This window comes from Anser anser, assembly GCF_964211835.1.
Source record: "Anser anser genome assembly, chromosome: 1".
Lineage (NCBI taxonomy): Eukaryota > Metazoa > Chordata > Aves > Anseriformes > Anatidae > Anser > Anser anser.
This window is the reverse complement of record NC_139720.1, coordinates 20,053,921-20,071,933: the sequence shown is the minus strand read 5'-3', so window position 1 is coordinate 20,071,933 and position 18,013 is coordinate 20,053,921. Positions and strand designations below refer to the sequence as shown.

Here is an 18,013-nt window from a genome sequence, read left to right as displayed (position 1 = left end):
AAATAAAAAAAAAACAAAAAGCTGCATCTAAATCGTACAGCATTATAGGGTTAAGATAGCTAGGATACGAGATGGGAGGAAGCTGTACTGCAGAAAGAGAACATTTTATATGAAACTGTGGAAGCAACAAGTTTGCCCTTAGGAGTCTTTAATTGTTCTTAGTTGAAAATGTGCTTTGTTTGTTTATGTGTATGCACCCACACCATTGATGTGTCATAAAGAATTTATTTTTGCCTTAACAAAACTGTTTCAGTGTTGATAACTCTTGAAATGTCCTGAAAATAAACTGTAGAGGAGTTTTAATATTGTGAAAAAATAATGACAATTTTGAAGAGCAACCAAGTATTTGAAGATGTAGATTCTGGTTGTTTAAATGATGTTTGGAATCTATATAGGACGTCGTCTTTAAAATTACCTTTGTTTGGGGTTTATGTAGCCTGTAAATGTTCATCAGATTGTCTTTTTGCGTCTTGAAAATGGCATTACAAATGAAGATTAATTTTAAATAAATTGCATTTAAATTCTTATTATTTTTGGTGGCAAAATATGAATCTCTTATGTAACAACTTCTCAAAGAAAAAATTACTATTAAAAATGGAGCAAAATTCAGTTATTATAGATAAAAAATTTGGGTTCTGAGAGGATGAGAAGCTAGAGTTGAAATTGAGTCTACAGCAAAGGGATGAGTGATTTATTTATTTTTTTTGTTTTAAGGTTATCAGCTGAAAACATATGTCAGACCCATGCCAACTGATGATACTGAAAGTAGCATTAAGATCTAGAAGCATTATTTTTGAAAACTCACTCTGGTATTTCAGCTGACATTGAAGCAGTGTTTTTATAACATTTTTCATATCTAAAGTACTATTGCTGCAAGACAACTTACATTAAAACAGTATCTTAATGAAAAATAATTCATTACATAATTACCACTTCTTTAGGTCAAGATTGAGCAAGTTGCTATGGAACTTCAGCTTACTCCATTTACTGTACTTCTGCGATCAGTTCTGGATCAGCTGCAGGAAAAGGATTCTGCACGTATATTTGCTCAGCCAGTGAACCTTAAAGAGGTATGTTTTAAGCTTATTTTTTCCAGGGGTTTTCCTTATGTGGCACCAAGTCATACCTAAACATAAGTAGAAGCAATTCATGGCATCACAGAATGCAGTGTTGCAACAGAGTAGTGTTACTTTCTAACCTGTATTCTTATAACTTCAGTTATGTCTTACTGCTATGAAAATCTGCTTGTTCATATACCAAAATATTTTTTGGCAAAAAATGTGCCAAATAAGATGGCAAAATACTAATCTTCTGTTATAAGATTAATTGATAAAGAAAATTTGAAGGGTGTCTTAAAAATTGAAATATGGATACTGTGTTCTTATTTGGAGGTAAAATTCCTTTTCATTTACCAGGAAAATAGGCTATATATATGTGTGTGTGTATGTATGCATACGTACATATACACGTATGCATGTGTATAGATGTATATGTAAAGTCTGTTTTTACATATACATGTGTATGCAATATGCATATATTGTACATGTGCATATCCAAATGTATTTATACATACACATATTTTTAGAACTGTATGTTACATACATGTCATAAGTAGTTTCAGCATCTGTTAGTAGACCTAGGATACAAGGTCTTGTAATGTGTACTCTTCTGCTGGTGTGTAAATGTTTACAATATCAAGATGTGTAACTCTCAGCTACGTTTTGAAGTTCTTGATAGGAGGTGTTAATATGTTAAAACACGCGGATCAGTTAGTAGCAGGTATTACCTTATCTGTAATAAGAAAATTTTACCATAGTTCTACCCTTTTTTTTTGTTGTTGTTGTTTTAAATATTTATTCAAAGGTTCCAGACTATTTGGATCACATAAAACATCCTATGGATTTCTCTACCATGCGAAAACGGTTAGATGCTCAAGGCTATAAAAACCTCAGTGAGTTTGAAGAAGACTTCAATCTTATCATAGATAACTGTATGAAATACAATGCAAAAGATACAATATTCTATAGAGCTGCAGTGCGGTTAAGAGATCAAGGAGGTGTAGTTCTCAGGCAAGCTAGACGAGATGCTGAAGGAATCGGTTATAATAATGAAACTGGAATGCACTTACCTGAACGGCCTAAACTTGAGTCACCACAGCCTTTCTCTTGGGAAGATGGTAAGATATTTTTTGGATTGTTTTTGGAAGTTGCATTTTTGGTGTGTGTAAATTCCATACAAACGTTTAAAATTGTAGCTGTTCAGTCTACTGACTAGAATTTGTTTTTTCCGCTAAAGACAGTATTTGAAAGTTTCAGTTGATTCTCTTTTACTGGATCTGCCATTAGAAAGCATTGTCAAAATCAGAATCTGGAAGACAATGTTAAAGCCTCATTTAAGAAGATACATGAAACAGGGTTTTAAGTTGAGCACCTTCTTTCACATGTTGTATCTGGTCATAAGTCATGGAAAATGACTACCATCATGTGTAAACTTCAGTACATTTTTAAATAACCCATTGAATTAAAAAAATCAAGCACACTTGTAATACTGGGAAATAAACAACTTCCTTTAGACATGCATATCGGTTCTCTGAGTTGTTGACAGTTAAGGAAAATAATTAACACTCTACTTTTATAACTAATTCCCTGTGCTTTGACAAGAAGGAAATTACCTGATAGGGTGGGAAAGGTTAATTGTATTCCTTCTGACCTTGCTAAGCTGCTTAGATTTCTTGAGCAAAATTCAGATTAAGAAGAATTGTAGTAACATTATACAGTTGAAATTCATGCCAGCATTTCTTTACTGGTAATGGAAAGCTACTAAGACTAATCTAAGTAGCTTCTTGATAAGTTTTCAATTCCAGCACATGACTTTTTTTCCTGTTAGAATTATATGTAGGAAACACTAACACATTTTCAATTATACGTATTTTGACTTCAGTGGATAGGTTACTGAATCCTGCGAACAGAGTGCATATGTCCTTGGAAGAACAGCTGAGGGAGTTGCTAGAAAAACTTGATCTTACCTGTGCAATGAAATCCAGTGGGTCAAGGAGCAAAAGAGCAAAGCTGTTAAAGAAAGAAATCAGCAGTATTCGCAACAAAATAAGTCAGCAACACAACCAAGTTCCTCAAATAGAATCAGGTATTGGAAGTTTTGAAGAAGAAAGTGCAGCACTAGAACAGGATGGAGAAGAAGAAGGTAAGATTTATACCTTGTTTAAATTAGTACTACTGTGGACTTCTTCAATCAGCTGCTCTAATCATGTGAATTAAACAGTGTAATAAATGAATATGTTTCATTTTTAAATGGACAAATAGCCACTTAAGTACAATAAACATTTTAAGAATATGAGAATGATCCTTTTAACTAAAACCTCCTTTCACAGTAGTAATACAAAAAGGAATCAAATGTCTGAGTGGAAAACGTGTTTATACTTTCAGAAATCCGCTTAAATGCCAAAATATGTATTAGGAATCATGTGGGCCTAAGTCAACCGTGTTGAAAATGCTGGCTCTTGTACAGTCATTTGTAGCTTTTCTATGATCTGCAGGCTCTTCGGGGAGGGTGGAGGGTAGGCTTTGTTTGTTTGTTTCCCTTCTGTTTTAATAAAGCTTACTGTTGCTGGGAGTCATCAAACTTCATGTTGTAGAACCAAGGCAGCCAAATCTAACCAGCCCTTCCCCTTGTGCCTCTCTTCCTCCTCGAAATACTGGTCTCAGAACTACATCAACTGTTGGCTAGTTCCCATTGATTTCAGTGAGAGCAACATAATAGAAAGACCCAACTTTTTGTTACAGTTCAATATATTGTATTTGATTCTTTTGTTTTTAACTCAGTTACTGAGGTCTTTATTGCTCACTTTTAAATGAAGCAAACAAATCCAGTCTCAAAAAAAAAAAGTTATTGAGAGGTTTTGTTTTATAATCAGCTCTTCCCTAAAAAGCTAATCTGTTTTTCTCTAGGAGAGTTAGAGGCTTGTTTCATTTGGCATAACACTATTGAATTGTGGGAGGAAAGAGCGGAAGGGAAAGTGGAAGCATGATAATAAATAAAACAGTCCCGTGCAGCTTGATGCTATCAAAATTTTTGAAAGGTGAAGTGAATAAAAAGACTGTCCTTAACTGCCATTCAAACAGCAACTTAGTTTTTGTTTCTTACTGTGACTAAGAGTGGTTTCCAAACATATAATGGGCTTGAGATTTGAATGACAACAGTAGAAAAATTGTAATTGGATCAGCATGTGACTTACCTCATTCTGAAGCTGTTAAACATTCTTAAGTTGTTTAATGCTGTTTTATTTATTTATTTAAATCTCCTTCAAGTGATGATGCCTCTGAATGTAGTCATTTAACAATGTGCTTTGTCAGATAAAAAATACACTAACTTTTTATTACTTGTAGCTTAACATTTTTATTACTCAGCATTTAACTTTTGCAGCTGTTGTGCAAATAATAGACTAAAAGTCTATTAGACTATTAGTCTCTAAAAGACTGAGCAGTGACTGTTTTCTTAAATTTACAATATGTTTAAAAAATATTGTAATTATAAAGAGCATGATCCAGAGTTGATTGGCATTGCTGTTACAGCGAAGAGTAGTAGTCATTAGTTCACGTTTCAGTTCTGAAATGGAAGATATTTAGAGGAAAGAGAACAAATCTCTAAAAAAAAAAGAGAGATGAGGAAAGTAGTCATGAGAATGCTGTGCCCAGGATCTTCACAGGAGCTGACTCTAGAAGAGCTGTGAATTAACCCCTGGCAATACTATTTTCAATTTCTGATCATGTTAAAAATGTGGTGGCAGAATAATGCAGTGAAACTTAGTTTTCAGTGTCTAAATTAAGTGTTTTTCTATGCTTCAGTCTTTTTGAGAATCTTCTCTAATTCCTTGTGAGAAAAATAAAATTTGTTCAAAAAGAACAGTGACCTTGGATATTCTAAACTATAAGCTTTCTTAAATTCGTGCTACTGTAAATACCCTTATCTGACCCTAAATTTCATTCTAAATGTCTTCCTGAAATATTATTTACCGACTCTAATACTTGCATGCCTTCAAAGGATGTGAGCATAGTCACACTGTATTTTAGCACTATTTTTAATAGGAACTATGCTACTGTTCAATTAAACCATGAATGATAGGGCAGAGTTCTTCTACACTGAGAAGTTATTGATTCCAAAGTAAAGATTGCTAAGCCAAAACCAAAACAATACATAGATAATATTTAATTCACTACAGATACAGGGTTTAAACCCTTGCTGTTTCACATCTTTTATCAGGTGACATAGAAAATTAACTAAACTTTTAAAATTGATTTGACAGCATAAATGTTCTATTGGTCTCATGCGGTTATTCATACAGAATAAGCATCGTATTATTAACTCACATCTTAAAAGATTCTTTTGGAAGCTATAAAGGTTAACATCTATAAATAAGCTACAAAGGTGTATAATTTTTTGTGTTGACGGGTAAGGTAGTCCTGTAACTTGTATTTAGGAATGCTGCAACAGTAGAATATATATTTTCTTTCCCATCACTTGGGATGAAAAATTGAAACTAGCTGTTTATGCTCACCCTTACATCTCCATTGTCTTCTCCCAGTGTGGAATTATTTAAATAATCTGGGAAAGGATAATGAGGGGGGAAAAAAAACAGGATGAAAGAAAATTGGTAGAGGGTGGTTTTTCTGACTTCTTCTATCAAGTCTGCATTGTCAAGTCTGTATTTGTCAACAAGTAGCTAATAAAGCTGCAAGGTTTAGGGGATGCTTTTTTGTTTGTTTGTTTTGCAAATGAAACTGCTAGTCACAAATGTAAACAGCTTTGCAGAAATTGCCTTTCTGTAATTTTATATCACGTTTTAACTTACTCTAGAAGATCAGGTTACAAATACCACTTTTTAAATGTCTATTTGATAAAATTTGTCTTAGGCAGTTAAGGGGAATATACAAAATTTATAAAATGTATTATATCAAGTATTTTACTTGAATGGCAGTGTAAGTGCATTTAACAGATAATCATCCACCACACCAACTTGGTATTAAAAAAAAAAAAAGGAAGTTTTCTTAGTTTTTAGTTAATGAAACTAACATAATTGCATGAGAAGTAAAAAGTACTGATCCAGGTGTAAATTGTTAACACCAACTATAAACACCTACTTTTCTATCCATGTTACATTCCCAGTATAAAAGTAGGAACTACTAACTAGGACAGACTGTTGCTAGACAAGAATTGTTTTTAAAATGTTATGCTTTGTTTCCAAACAACAGTTTATTTGGTGGGCTGCACATTTATAGTGAGTTTTATAATAGACTTTATAACTACAAGTTTTCAAAAATCACACTCTATTTATAATTTTTTCAGGAGATAAATCTCCCCCTAAACTTGAACCATCAGATGCATTACCTCTTCCTTCAAACTTGGAGACTAATTCAGAACCACCAACCCTCAAACCAGTAGAACTCAATCCAGAGCAGAGTAAGCTTTACAAAAGAGTAAAATTTGATAATGAATTATATAGCACTTCCATTCAGAAAGAAATAAATGGACACACTCCAGAACACTTACTTGACAGTAATCTCAATGAGTCGACTGTTTCTGCTGTAGCTGAGTCATCAACTGATGTAAACAGACGTACATCCATTCTCTTCTGCAAATCGAAAAGTATAAGCCCCCAAAAGTCTGCAAAGAACACTGAAACCCAGCCAACTTCTCCACAGCTAGGGACCAAAACCTTTTTGTCTGTAGTCCTTCCAAGGTTGGAGACACTTCTGCACCCAAGGAAAAGATCAAGGAGTGCATGTGGAGATTCTGAGGTTGATGATGAGTCCCCTGTAAAGCGCTTGGATACAGGTAAATGTTACAAAACTTATTTGAATGGATGCATCTCAAAAGTTAACATACCTGTAATTGTTAATCTTCAGGTTTTAGCACTCGAACAGTTTTTCCTCAGAGTTCAGTACTCAGATGTAGTTACAGTTCAAAAAATTACTGAATCTTTTTTTTGTGTTGGCCCTTTACAATTGGACTTAGTGAACCAAGTTTTCCTTTTTCACAGTTTCACTTTAGCAATGGAATTTTCAAGTTTACATGTCTGGGTGGGTGATATTTTCATTTTTATTTACTTGTTTTCCTACTTCCTATTGTTGCATACAATGGGAAATACGAATCAGCTGTTTTTTGGAAATTTCCCTGTTTAATTAAAAGGAAACTTCATATATGGTGCCAAAACTAGAATTTTTACAAGGAGCATGGAAGATGTACGTTCCATGTGCAGCTTTATTTGATACCATGTTACTCTAAGCATATTTTCACATTGTGAAACTGATGACTATGTGTGAGGTGCTTTGCCTACCCATGTATTTTGTGGAAGCATTAAAATCCCAAATAATGATGACATTTCCTGTGCTTCTCTTCTTAAGTCTGTTCACTTTAAATAGATAAATGAATGCAATTTGTATTAGCAAACTATAGTTCTGTTTGGACAAGTTTGAATAAAACCCTATATGAGGAGGAACAGCAGCATAAGGAAATTACTTGTGTATTTCCTTAATGGCACTTGCTATGACTTCTAAATCACCTTCTGAAATAAGCACTCTGTTTCATTGTTACACTGATAGCCTGTATGCAGGTATGAAAAGAGCATGTGATTTTTCTGTCTATGAATGAAAGACATAGAAATGTATTTCAAACATTTATTGTGAAGATGTACTCTAAAAGCAGACCTAAAAGATCAACCTAATCTAAGAGGTGTGCTTTTTTTTTTTTAATGATCAAAAGAGAAGGGAAATTATGGCTAGAAAAATAAAATAAGAAAATAATAAGTTTTGGTGCAGAGATATTTTTGGTGTCTTTTTTTTTTTTTGGCTTGTTTGTTTTCCCTCATTGGAAAATCCCTGTTTGTTTTGCTTTCTATGAAAGCTTGGAAGGAGCCCATACATCTAATCTGATACCTTAGTTCTGAAGCAGAAATCAGGTTAAGGTGGTGTGATGGTAGAAGTGTATTAATCTTATTTAATGACATAAAAAGATTTGGTTTCTAAATATTCTAACTTACTGGTCTTTAATCTGGACAGTAAAATCGTGTGTCTTTATACAGTTTGCATTTTATCACATGCATAATGAGTCACTTTATGCTAGATCATGCAGGCAATTAGTCCGAACTATGAAACTTTTATCTTAAACATTCTAAAATCAGTTTTTTAATGTAGGAAGACCGACTTAATTCTTTAAATAAATAAATAAATCAGACTGGTTGAATACACTTAAAAAGTGTCATGTCGTTCATTTTCTCTGTGCAGTGCACATATGTGGGGCAAATATGCTTTTGATTATATTAAAAGAATTATGAATAATTTCTTCTGATTTTAATAGACTTTCCCATTTCAGAATTTCTAGGTATTTTGTTATTGTATAATATGTAGGTCAGTGATGGGAATAAAATCCAAAGGGTTAAAATATTTTTATTACTGTTATTATTTTTTAAATAGAATTCTATAACTTCTTCCTGAAAGTAATGGAATATGCATGGAATAAAATCTATGCAGAACTATTACTTAGGGAGGTGTTTATGTTTTTGTTTGCTTGTTCAAGAAGAGACTTTGTGAACTGAACTCTTCTGGCCAAATTATTTTCAACTGGAAGTGTTCTGTTTTTTCTTGAACGGTACACGTTTTCTTCATATATTGTTCATACAGATGTGCCAACTTATTAAATCTTACTCTTGTGATTCTTTGTCAATTTGCAACAAAAATTTTGCTTTTACATTGCAGATTTTCTTCCTTACGTTATTTTCGAACGTGTCTCCACAGTAATTTGAGCCAATTTGCAATTGGCAGCTATTTTGAGCTACAATTTAGCAGGAAACCAGCACAAACCTTAAACGGTTTCCAAGATATAAAATTAGTTGTATTATTTTAGTTTTGCCTATGCAAGCTGTTGTAGATTCATGCAGATGTCTGTGTTCTGATAAGATTTAAAAAAAAAAAAAGTTACTGTATACATAATTTCTATTTGGATATTTTTTTCACTGAAGTGTAATTGAATACTGCTGGTAAAAATGTCTTTCTTAAGGAGAATTCATCAGACATGACTCTTTCCCTTCTGAGACATGCCATGGTAGATAAGGCATGCTTCAGGCTCCTTATGTGCATTCTTGTGAGTTAGCAACTCCGTGGTCGATCACTGTCACTTAGAGAGAATGATTATTGCATGATTTACTGGTATGAATGTTAAATATCCTCATTTCTAGTGGATATAAGAATGTCATTAACAGGGACTTCACTTAATATACAAATATACTTTGAAACTTTGGTCTCCAGAAAGAAAAACTGGTCAAGAGCTGCACCCAGCCTGCTGGGTGCATGTTGTTACTGGTCAGGCACTGCTGTGGAGTTTGTCTGCTGTCACATCTCTTTCCCTCCTTACCATTTTTTTTATTTCCCCTCTCCCTCATTACTTAGAGATGCCGTGTTGTTTTGTTCCTCGCCTTATTCTGTCCTCAGGGTATCCCCCTTGATGTCACTGATGTATTTCTACATGAGGTTCAAAAGAAGACTCCAAACCTTCCCTAGTTAGGTGAAACCATACCTACTTCGTCTGACGTTTCAGTATTCTCATAGACTGCCTGCTATTGTTCTCTGTTGGAGTACAGTGGAGGCTGGTGTGCTCGCTAGTTAGTTGCAAGAAAGACAAATACAGGATCCGCTGGTCCACTGCTTTCTAAGTTTTAGTGTCCCATATGTTGTTGGTTTTGTACACAAAATAGTTATTGAAATACTAGCTTTTTTTCCCAGAAATAACTGATTATTACACAGTATGATTTATCCTTCAAAGAGGACCAAAAGCAGTCTTTAATATTCTTGCCTCCCTTTATATTTGAATCCTTGTTTAAAAAATGTGAAGCAATACTTTTCTACTGGGGCATTATCACGTACATACATATATAGCACCTCTTTCTCCATGGTTGTTATGTGTAAACTGAAAACTAAATGCTGGGGGAGATGTGTTTAGAAAATTTGTATATGTACTGGATACATCATCTTGTTGGTTTGTATAGTATCTAGCAATTTCAGAAAGAAGAGAAATTTTACTCTGGCAATTTTGGTTACATTGGAGATCGCTGTATGCTTCTTGAAGTTCTGGTGTGTCAAAAGTTAACTGCTACAAGTTCAGTGAACCTCCTAAAGTATCTATCACATACTTAGAGTGCTTTTTGTTATAAACCTTAGTCCTTTTCATCAGGTCAGGTTAATGGCAGAAAATTAATTGGTGCAGTTATTACATCTGAGGAAAACAAAGCTGCTCAATATATATGAGAAATTTTATGAAGCATTTAAAAGTTTGCTTCTATCAATATCAACCAAATGAAATCCTGGGAAAAGTGACTGTTTTAAGATGCCTTTTGATTATTATAAAATTAAAAATTAGGCTCGATTAAATTTTTAAAGATGTTCTTGGTTTTATCAGTTGTTTTTCATAAATGTAGGATAGTAATTTACACTTACAGTGTTTGTGCTCTATATTTTAAACAGAAGCTATGTATTTAAAATTTGCCATCCTACAGCAAACACTTTAACTTACCACAGATTTAGAATTGCAAACAGTGACTATTACAGTGCAGTTTTCTGTTATTTCTTGGCTAGGCAGCAGTAATAGTTTGGTGTAACTCTATTTACTCAGTATTCTTCACACTTCCAGCTACACAGATTTCCTTAGGGCACTGAAACAGATGTAAGCATGCATTTAAAACATGGATCACTGAATTTGAATAACACGGCAAAAAGGACAGATTTGAGGGATGAGGGGAGATTATCGTTTTGTAATAACTACTTTGCTTGTAGTTGTCAGTATACAACAAACATAATTATACCTTTATAAATCTATTAATAAGTGTTGGCCTGACTTTTGTTTCTGCCTGGCCACTACAAAATATTTTTTGGCACTTAAGAATTGTTTTCAAGTAACCAGTACGTGGATTCCACTTCTATGTGATATGTTTCAGATTGTAGTAATGAACGCTTTTAGTCGATTTTATTTGGTGTTATGAGGACAGAGATTGTATCTGGGGTAAAATGGAACATGTTGTTTCTTGGATTCCTCAAAGTGATTTCTGTTAAATCTTCGAATCTGGAGCACAAATGAACCCTGAATTTTAACCAAGCTGACGTGTGCGAAATTCAATCACCATTCTCTAAATGAAAGAGATGGAAGTAAGAAATACATATCTAAGAACATAACTTATATTCTCTCTCTAAAGAACATTCTAAGCTAGAGTTAACTGAGTGAAAAAAATGAATTCAGAAAACAGAACTATTAAAGTCTGGTTATCATAGATAAGAATGGCAGTATCTGTTATATATTCATGAGTAAAAAGCAGTAATTTGACTAAAACTGTGGACATATGCAGAGTCTGGATATGTTGAATTACATCTACTCTTTTTCTTTTTCTTTAGATGCATACTGATTGCTTCCTGTAAAATATGACATGAAATTTAGATATTTAAGCACTTAGTGGTGTCCAAAAACTGCAGCTGCCTTTCTCCAGGAAGTTTCAAAGCATGAAATATTTTAAGGTGTAAATGCAAACAAAGCTTTGGAGATTGTGAAGGCCTGAAAGGAATTGTCCCATGGCTTGTTAAATCTCTCAGTGTACAGACATGGGGACTACAGGAGCTCGACGGCTAAGTTGTCAAGATAGAACCAGACTGCACAGCAGCACATAAGTACCAAGGAGGCTGAGAAAGCTAATTTTGACTAGAATATTGCCAACAGTTTTGTGGTGAAGGGGGAAATGTTAGTGCATTTCTGTTTGCTTTTGACAAATTGCCTTTTTATTTTTTAAAATGGGGTGGTAGGCCACCGTAAAACTGTGACAAATTGCCTAGAACAGCAGGCAGGCTAAGAAGAGAACGGGGGGATGTGGGAAGAGTGCTCGTGTTGTCTTTCTTTGTATTTGGCCCACTAAAGCTTCAGACAATAATTCTGGCAGCCCTACTAATTTTTTTTTTAGTTGGATTTCTTGAAAATTTTTGAGAAATAGGGTAGGATTTTGTAATACATGTGGACTAAAATAAGTGCATAAGTAAGGAGGACAGGAATGTAAACTATTTTAAACCAGTCAACAGCTGCATCAACATTTAAGCATAAATACTCCTTTTGGTACTTTAGATGCAATCAACGATATTAACTTCCTCACCATTAAAAATCCTTTTGCATACTGCTTCTTTAGAGCAGCATAGTCAAGAGCAGTGGGGCTTGATGAACAGCTGGATGAATGGTCTGTTTCTCTGGAGTCTGTGCATGCATAGGCTAAAGTATGCAATTCTAGAAACTTTTCTTGGGTCTTTAACCTGTTAATCTCTTCAAAGCGCTATCTTTTGGGTTACATAAAAGACGATTACTAGCATCCAACTTAGAGTTTCTGTGTTTTCTAAGATCAGTATAGCTGAATCTTCTGTTATAATAATAATAATAAAAAATATTTCTAGATGCCCTTCTGTTTTTCTTCATGCTGTAGGAATTGTGGAGACTTTCACTATATTTTGGTGTTTCATTTTTTTGGACTGCTTAGCTCATTCTTGGCCCAGGTTTGGCTTTCTAAAAAATAAAATGTCATAGTCTCCTCTGTGCTTCATCTGCGGCATTTAACACTAACTCATTTTTCTGTGCGGCGCAGATGGTGGGATGAGAACTGTGGGGTTTATTGAAGGTATTAAAAAAAAAAAAAAAGTTTGGAGATCTATATTATGCTTATGAATTAAGAACACACTTCCCCTGGTGGTGGGGCTCTGTGTAGATAACCTACCTTAAAATTCAGGCTTTGATATTATGGAGTCCCTTGTACCAGGAATGTATGGTACCAGAGTTCATCAAATCACCATTATACGGATCACCATTATTTTTGACCTCTTTAGAACATAATTTGCCTACAGGTCTGATTTAAGAGATGGATAATCATAAAAATGAATATGACTCCAGTGGTAACTTCAGGCAATGAACATGGAAGTAAAAAATACAGGTATCTTGTTCTAATATGAGTGGAGAGAGGGGGAGACAGTCCCCACAAGATGAAACACACTCTCTTAAAGAGTGGTTTGTTTGTTTTTTCCCCGGGTGAGAAAAGATTATATGGTTACAAACATAAAGAGATGTTCTGCATAAAGAAGAGTTATGGAACATGGTGTTGTGTACCCTCTCACTGTGTCATACACGCTCTCACAATCTGTCCATACTGAGATGTACGGAGTGATCCAGACATAAGAATTACATCAGTTGGTTACACATTACTTTTCATTCTTCTCCTGTACAATGGTTCTTACCTGAAGTAGAAAACGCAGCATACTAAGTTGTAAACCCATAAATGATAAATTGATAATCCTCCATTTGTTGTATTTTTCTATCTTTTTCTGCTCTGATAGAACAAAATTCAGGAATGTCTTAGTGTTTTGTCAGCCTTCAATCATTCCCTTTATTGCAAAGTCTTTCTCTGCCTGTATTCTGTCTGATTCTAAAGATCCCCCATAATGACTTGGAGGAGGGAGGGGATCCTACCACTGCAGAGTGCTGGACGTACATCCTCTGCAAAAATAGAGGTTCAAAATGTTTTTACAAAGTCAGAAGGAAGATGAATGATAAAATTTTTTGCTGAGGCAATACTGTACACAAAATTGAAATTTGGAAGTAAAATGAAATTCATATCCTGAAAGCTCCTTTCTGTGAAGGAAAATTTGTTTAGAAAATCATCTGTGGCAGTTACACAATACACTGTCAAAGAAGAACCTCTCTGAGCCGATTCATCGAAAATGCCTGGGAAGAGTTTCACTTTTCCCTTTCAAGTCAGACCTCAGGCAAGATTTCCTTTTTGACTGGAAATGCCAGATAAGAAGTAGGGATCCTTTCAGCCAAGTAGGATTGAAATAGTTATTGCAAGAAATGATACAGCAGAGAAGATACTTGAATTGTGATGTTGTGTGTTATCGTATGTGTATGCTTATGCGTGCTTTTCAGATAGAAATGCCTACACAATCTTTTCCACAGATACAGTGATTGGGAACTGGCACTTTGATGCTCCGTGCTATAGGTAAATACAGCGTTGGTCTCTTAAAACTAAAATTTCTTATTTTTCCTCTAATGCTCATAATCCTCCACATAATCGTAGTGTTGATGAAATGACACTGGTATCTTCAAAGTAGCAGCAATTATCTCCAGTAGATTTAGGAAAAGACAATTAAGTTAATCCTGTAAATCTGGGGATATATGCAGAAGACACTTAACTATTTACTCTTCTTGGTTTATTAGTTCACTGTCTTCCTACATGAAACTACTCTTCAGTTTATTCTTTGAAGTTCTTGTAGCTAGATCACAAGATCACAATAGGAGCTGTTGTAACAGATTCCACTAATGGTTCAGGGAAAAAATAGTAAAAACAGTGATATGTCAGAGAGGACACTGTATCACAAAGACTTGCTTGTTTTGTGTTTTTTGTTTTTTCCAGTAATTGCTCAAGATTATAAAACATCTAGAGTCTTTATCAGTGTTAGGTTGACCTATGTGTCAGTCACCATAAGGAGATGGGAATTATAACCTAACCATCTTGTCTTTCAGAACTTGATCAAAGTGGCAGTATTAAGTAGCTGTGTAACATTACACATTTTTATGTAACTGCTTTTCAGCTGTTTGTTTGATAAGGGACACTCCCTAAGATGGTAAAACTCACAGGTTTGTTGAAGAAGGCAGGCAGCATTATGTGCTTTAAATGTGAATGCTGATGGAAGACTCGTTGAACACCAGACGTTGACAGAAAAATATGATAAACTTCTGTGAGGTTAAAGTAGACTACTTGAACAATAACATTCTGCAAGGAGAATGCAGTCAGTTGTGGGGGTTTGACTTGATGCACACCCGCTCCCTCACTCCCACTGCTTAAAAGAATACGAGGAGAAAATAAGATGAGGGAAAAAAAAACACGACTTGGGGGTTGAGATAAATGCAGTTTAATAAAAGGAAAGCAAAGGCCATATGCAGAAGCAGAATAATAATAAAAATAAATTATTTTCTACTTCCCATCAGCAGGCAATGCCCAGACGCTTCTCGGGAAGCAGGGCCTCAGTACGCATAGCAGTTGCTTCAGAAGACAAACTCATTCATAATAAATGTTCCCCCCTCCTCTTTCTTTCTCCTAGCTTTTATTGCTGTGTGGCATCATATGGTATGGAATATCCCTTTAGGGGGATAGTTGGAGTCAGAGTGTCCCAGCACTGTTCCCTCCCCACCTCTTGCCCACCCTGAGCCTGCTGCCCTTGAGAGCCAGCCTTGATGCTGTGCCAGCACTGCTCAGCAATAGCCAAAACACTGGTGCATTTTCAACACCCTTGTAGCCACAAGCACAAAGCACAACACTGTGCAGGCTACTGCTGGGAAGTGTAAATATACCCTGGCCATTTTTACTACACATAAAATACGATTTCAATTCCAGTCGTGTATAATGTATATGCAGTCTTGTAATTGCAAGAACACGGAACAAGAGAGCAACAAAAGTGCTGGTGGTGACCAGTGTACTTCCTGCAAAAATTTGAGTATACGTGCTTACCAGAGAAACAAGAAGATACTGGGAAGAAACAGAATATTGTTCTTGAATCTTGTTCTTTGCTTTTCCATTGATTTTTCTGGGTAGTATTTGTAAGGCTTTGCAAATAAAAATGGTATCAAGTGGCACATATGGTTGAGAATCCCTTAGATAGTCCTGGAGATAGGTATTATGTTGTTTCCTTTTTTTTTTTTTTTTCCAATTCTTTTTTTAGGGCATTTTTAATGGATAACTCTCTTCTGTGTTTCCCATTGAAGTAGCCAGACATAGTTTCTTCAGCGTCCATAGAGGAAACTAGTTTCTGTTCACTGTTCTGGAATGAAGCAGAAATTAAGAACCAGTTTTTCTAAACAGTTATAAAAGGCAAATGCATGGTAAATGGCATGTGTTTTTTTTTTTTCTTAATAGACTAGGATTGTTGGACATGCTTATGTAAGAGAGCTCTGTTTCTTTTCCTTTTGATAACATGCCTAGCAATTGTGTTCCCCCCAGTTAAAGGAAAACATTTACTTTCAAAGAAGGAAGAAAAATATTGTGTTGGTAAAAGCTGCGTATAAAATTCTTAAGATAATAATGTAAGAAATGAACTTATTAGGAAATGAAATAGTCTGCCTTGGTAGGTGCTTCTGGGCATTTCCGAAGGACTGCTGAGCACTAGGTTTCTGATGTAAGATCAATTGACAGGCAATGTTCATGCTCTTTCATGATATAAGTTGAGAACAAAAAGATATTTTTTTTTAACAATGCCCATTCAATGGGCAATGTTTTTAACAATGCCCATTCAGTTCTCTTTTTTTGTGATTTATCTCAGAATTTGCTAGATGTGAACATAGGCTAGATGCGATCATAGAAAACTGATCTTAAGTCCTTATAAGTAGTCTTGGCCAAGATAATTAGGAGTAAATGTTCCCAAATATTAATGATTTTCTATGGTCATTGTATTTCTTATATCCTGAATGACATATCATAGACGTGTCATTCAGGCTCTCGAGCCTTGTATTTTACAACCATCTGTGTGTGTTTTACACATCATAAATTGTATCAACTAGAGCTGACTAACTAATCAAAATTTTTGGTGAATTTTAAATTCCTTTGGCTTGTACTTATGCTTTTTGTGGCTTTAAGTGATACCACTACTGTTGTCATCAGTCTTTTCTATATCACCAGAACAGCTGATGCTCTCTAGAAGTTTTAAAACAATTTTCGTATGTTTCTGCTTATATGCTCTGTTTTTTCTTTTTTTTTTTTTTTTTTCCTTCTTTTCTGGAATGTTTTCAAACTCTTCTGTTAGTGTTGCCTCGCAATTGTATATTTTAAAATGTCTTGAACAATCGTCCTACAATACAGTGATTCCATTGTTGCAGTGAAAAGAGCAACAGATAATCCTTGTCTTCTGAAAGTTGCAGTTATTAAATATTGATCGTTTTTTCCTTCTATTGTGCAGTTCGCATTCAGCTGTTTTAGCAGACAGAGAGACTTCTTACTCCCAGTTTTCAAAGCAAATTAGTAGATACAGGATGAATTCTTAAGCATTCTTTTGAAACATATCAAACTGACTCTTGTGTGAGCCCCTAAGCAGTATTCATTACATGTTACCTAAACTAACAAAAGTGGAATTTTCTGTTTAGGGTCTTGAAAGCTGCTTTTATTCAGTATGTAGGTGCCATTTCAATGGCTCACACTGAGCTTCCTTTGCTATCTTAGAACAATTGTCAAACCAAATTTTAAACAACTTCAGTTTTTAAAACTTAATTTCCAAGGGGACTCTTCACCCCAAAATTTGTCATCTTCATGTTAAGAATAACTGGCTCCTATTTTGTCTGCGTACTGTTAGGACTGAGTTAAGGAATGTAAACTCTGACATGCTCAAATATTCGTCTGTATATTCTGAAAAGAAGAATTGTTTCTAATACTCTCACTGCGCTTCAGAGTTTCCTGTTGGAAAAAAGGCATTTATAGATATACTGTAAAGTTCATTTTTTAAAAACTTTGTGGGTGCCCTCCTCTTGCTATAATACGCACATTTTCAAGATTTATGTGTTTAAGAATACAGTAGCTTCTGATTATTTATTAACTTAAAGTATTCCTTTATCCTCTCTGTGCATACCTATATACATAAATCCTCTTAAGATAGGGTCATCCCCTTTTTAGTTCTTGTTGGAGGGATTTTTAGATGCATTTCAAAACCGTGTTCTTGATGCATATCGTGCACTTGGAGATTGTATTCTGTGCTTTCAGTGACTTTACATATATTTTCTTTTTCAACAAGGAGGACTGAATCAAAGTGAAACCTTTAATATAGTTTTCCCCTTTTGAAACTTAAGCTGAGAATCAGTATTAGAATACGTGGAGCACCTGTATCATTCTCACTGTCTCTGACACTGATGTAGGGATGGCTTATTTATTTAAAAGCTCTGTTTCCTTTCAGAG

At 34.8% G+C, this 18,013-nt stretch overlaps 1 protein-coding gene across 5 annotated transcripts in view; it reads left to right on the top strand.

Moving 5' to 3' along the window:
• The window catches only part of BRD1 (bromodomain containing 1), a 60,136-nt gene that overhangs the window by 25,676 nt on the left and 16,447 nt on the right, over positions 1 to 18,013 (top strand). For 3 of the 5 annotated variants that reach the window (XM_083831398.1, XM_083831399.1, XM_083831402.1), the window contains 4 exons: positions 942 to 1,070; positions 1,864 to 2,176; positions 2,941 to 3,201; positions 6,361 to 6,849. In XM_083831398.1, the coding sequence (XP_083687524.1) occupies positions 942 to 1,070; positions 1,864 to 2,176; positions 2,941 to 3,201; positions 6,361 to 6,849 (1,192 nt within the window). The remainder of the gene's footprint in view (positions 1 to 941; positions 1,071 to 1,863; positions 2,177 to 2,940; positions 3,202 to 6,360; positions 6,850 to 18,013) is intronic. The other 2 variants (XM_083831400.1, XM_083831401.1) reach the window with 2 other exon arrangements.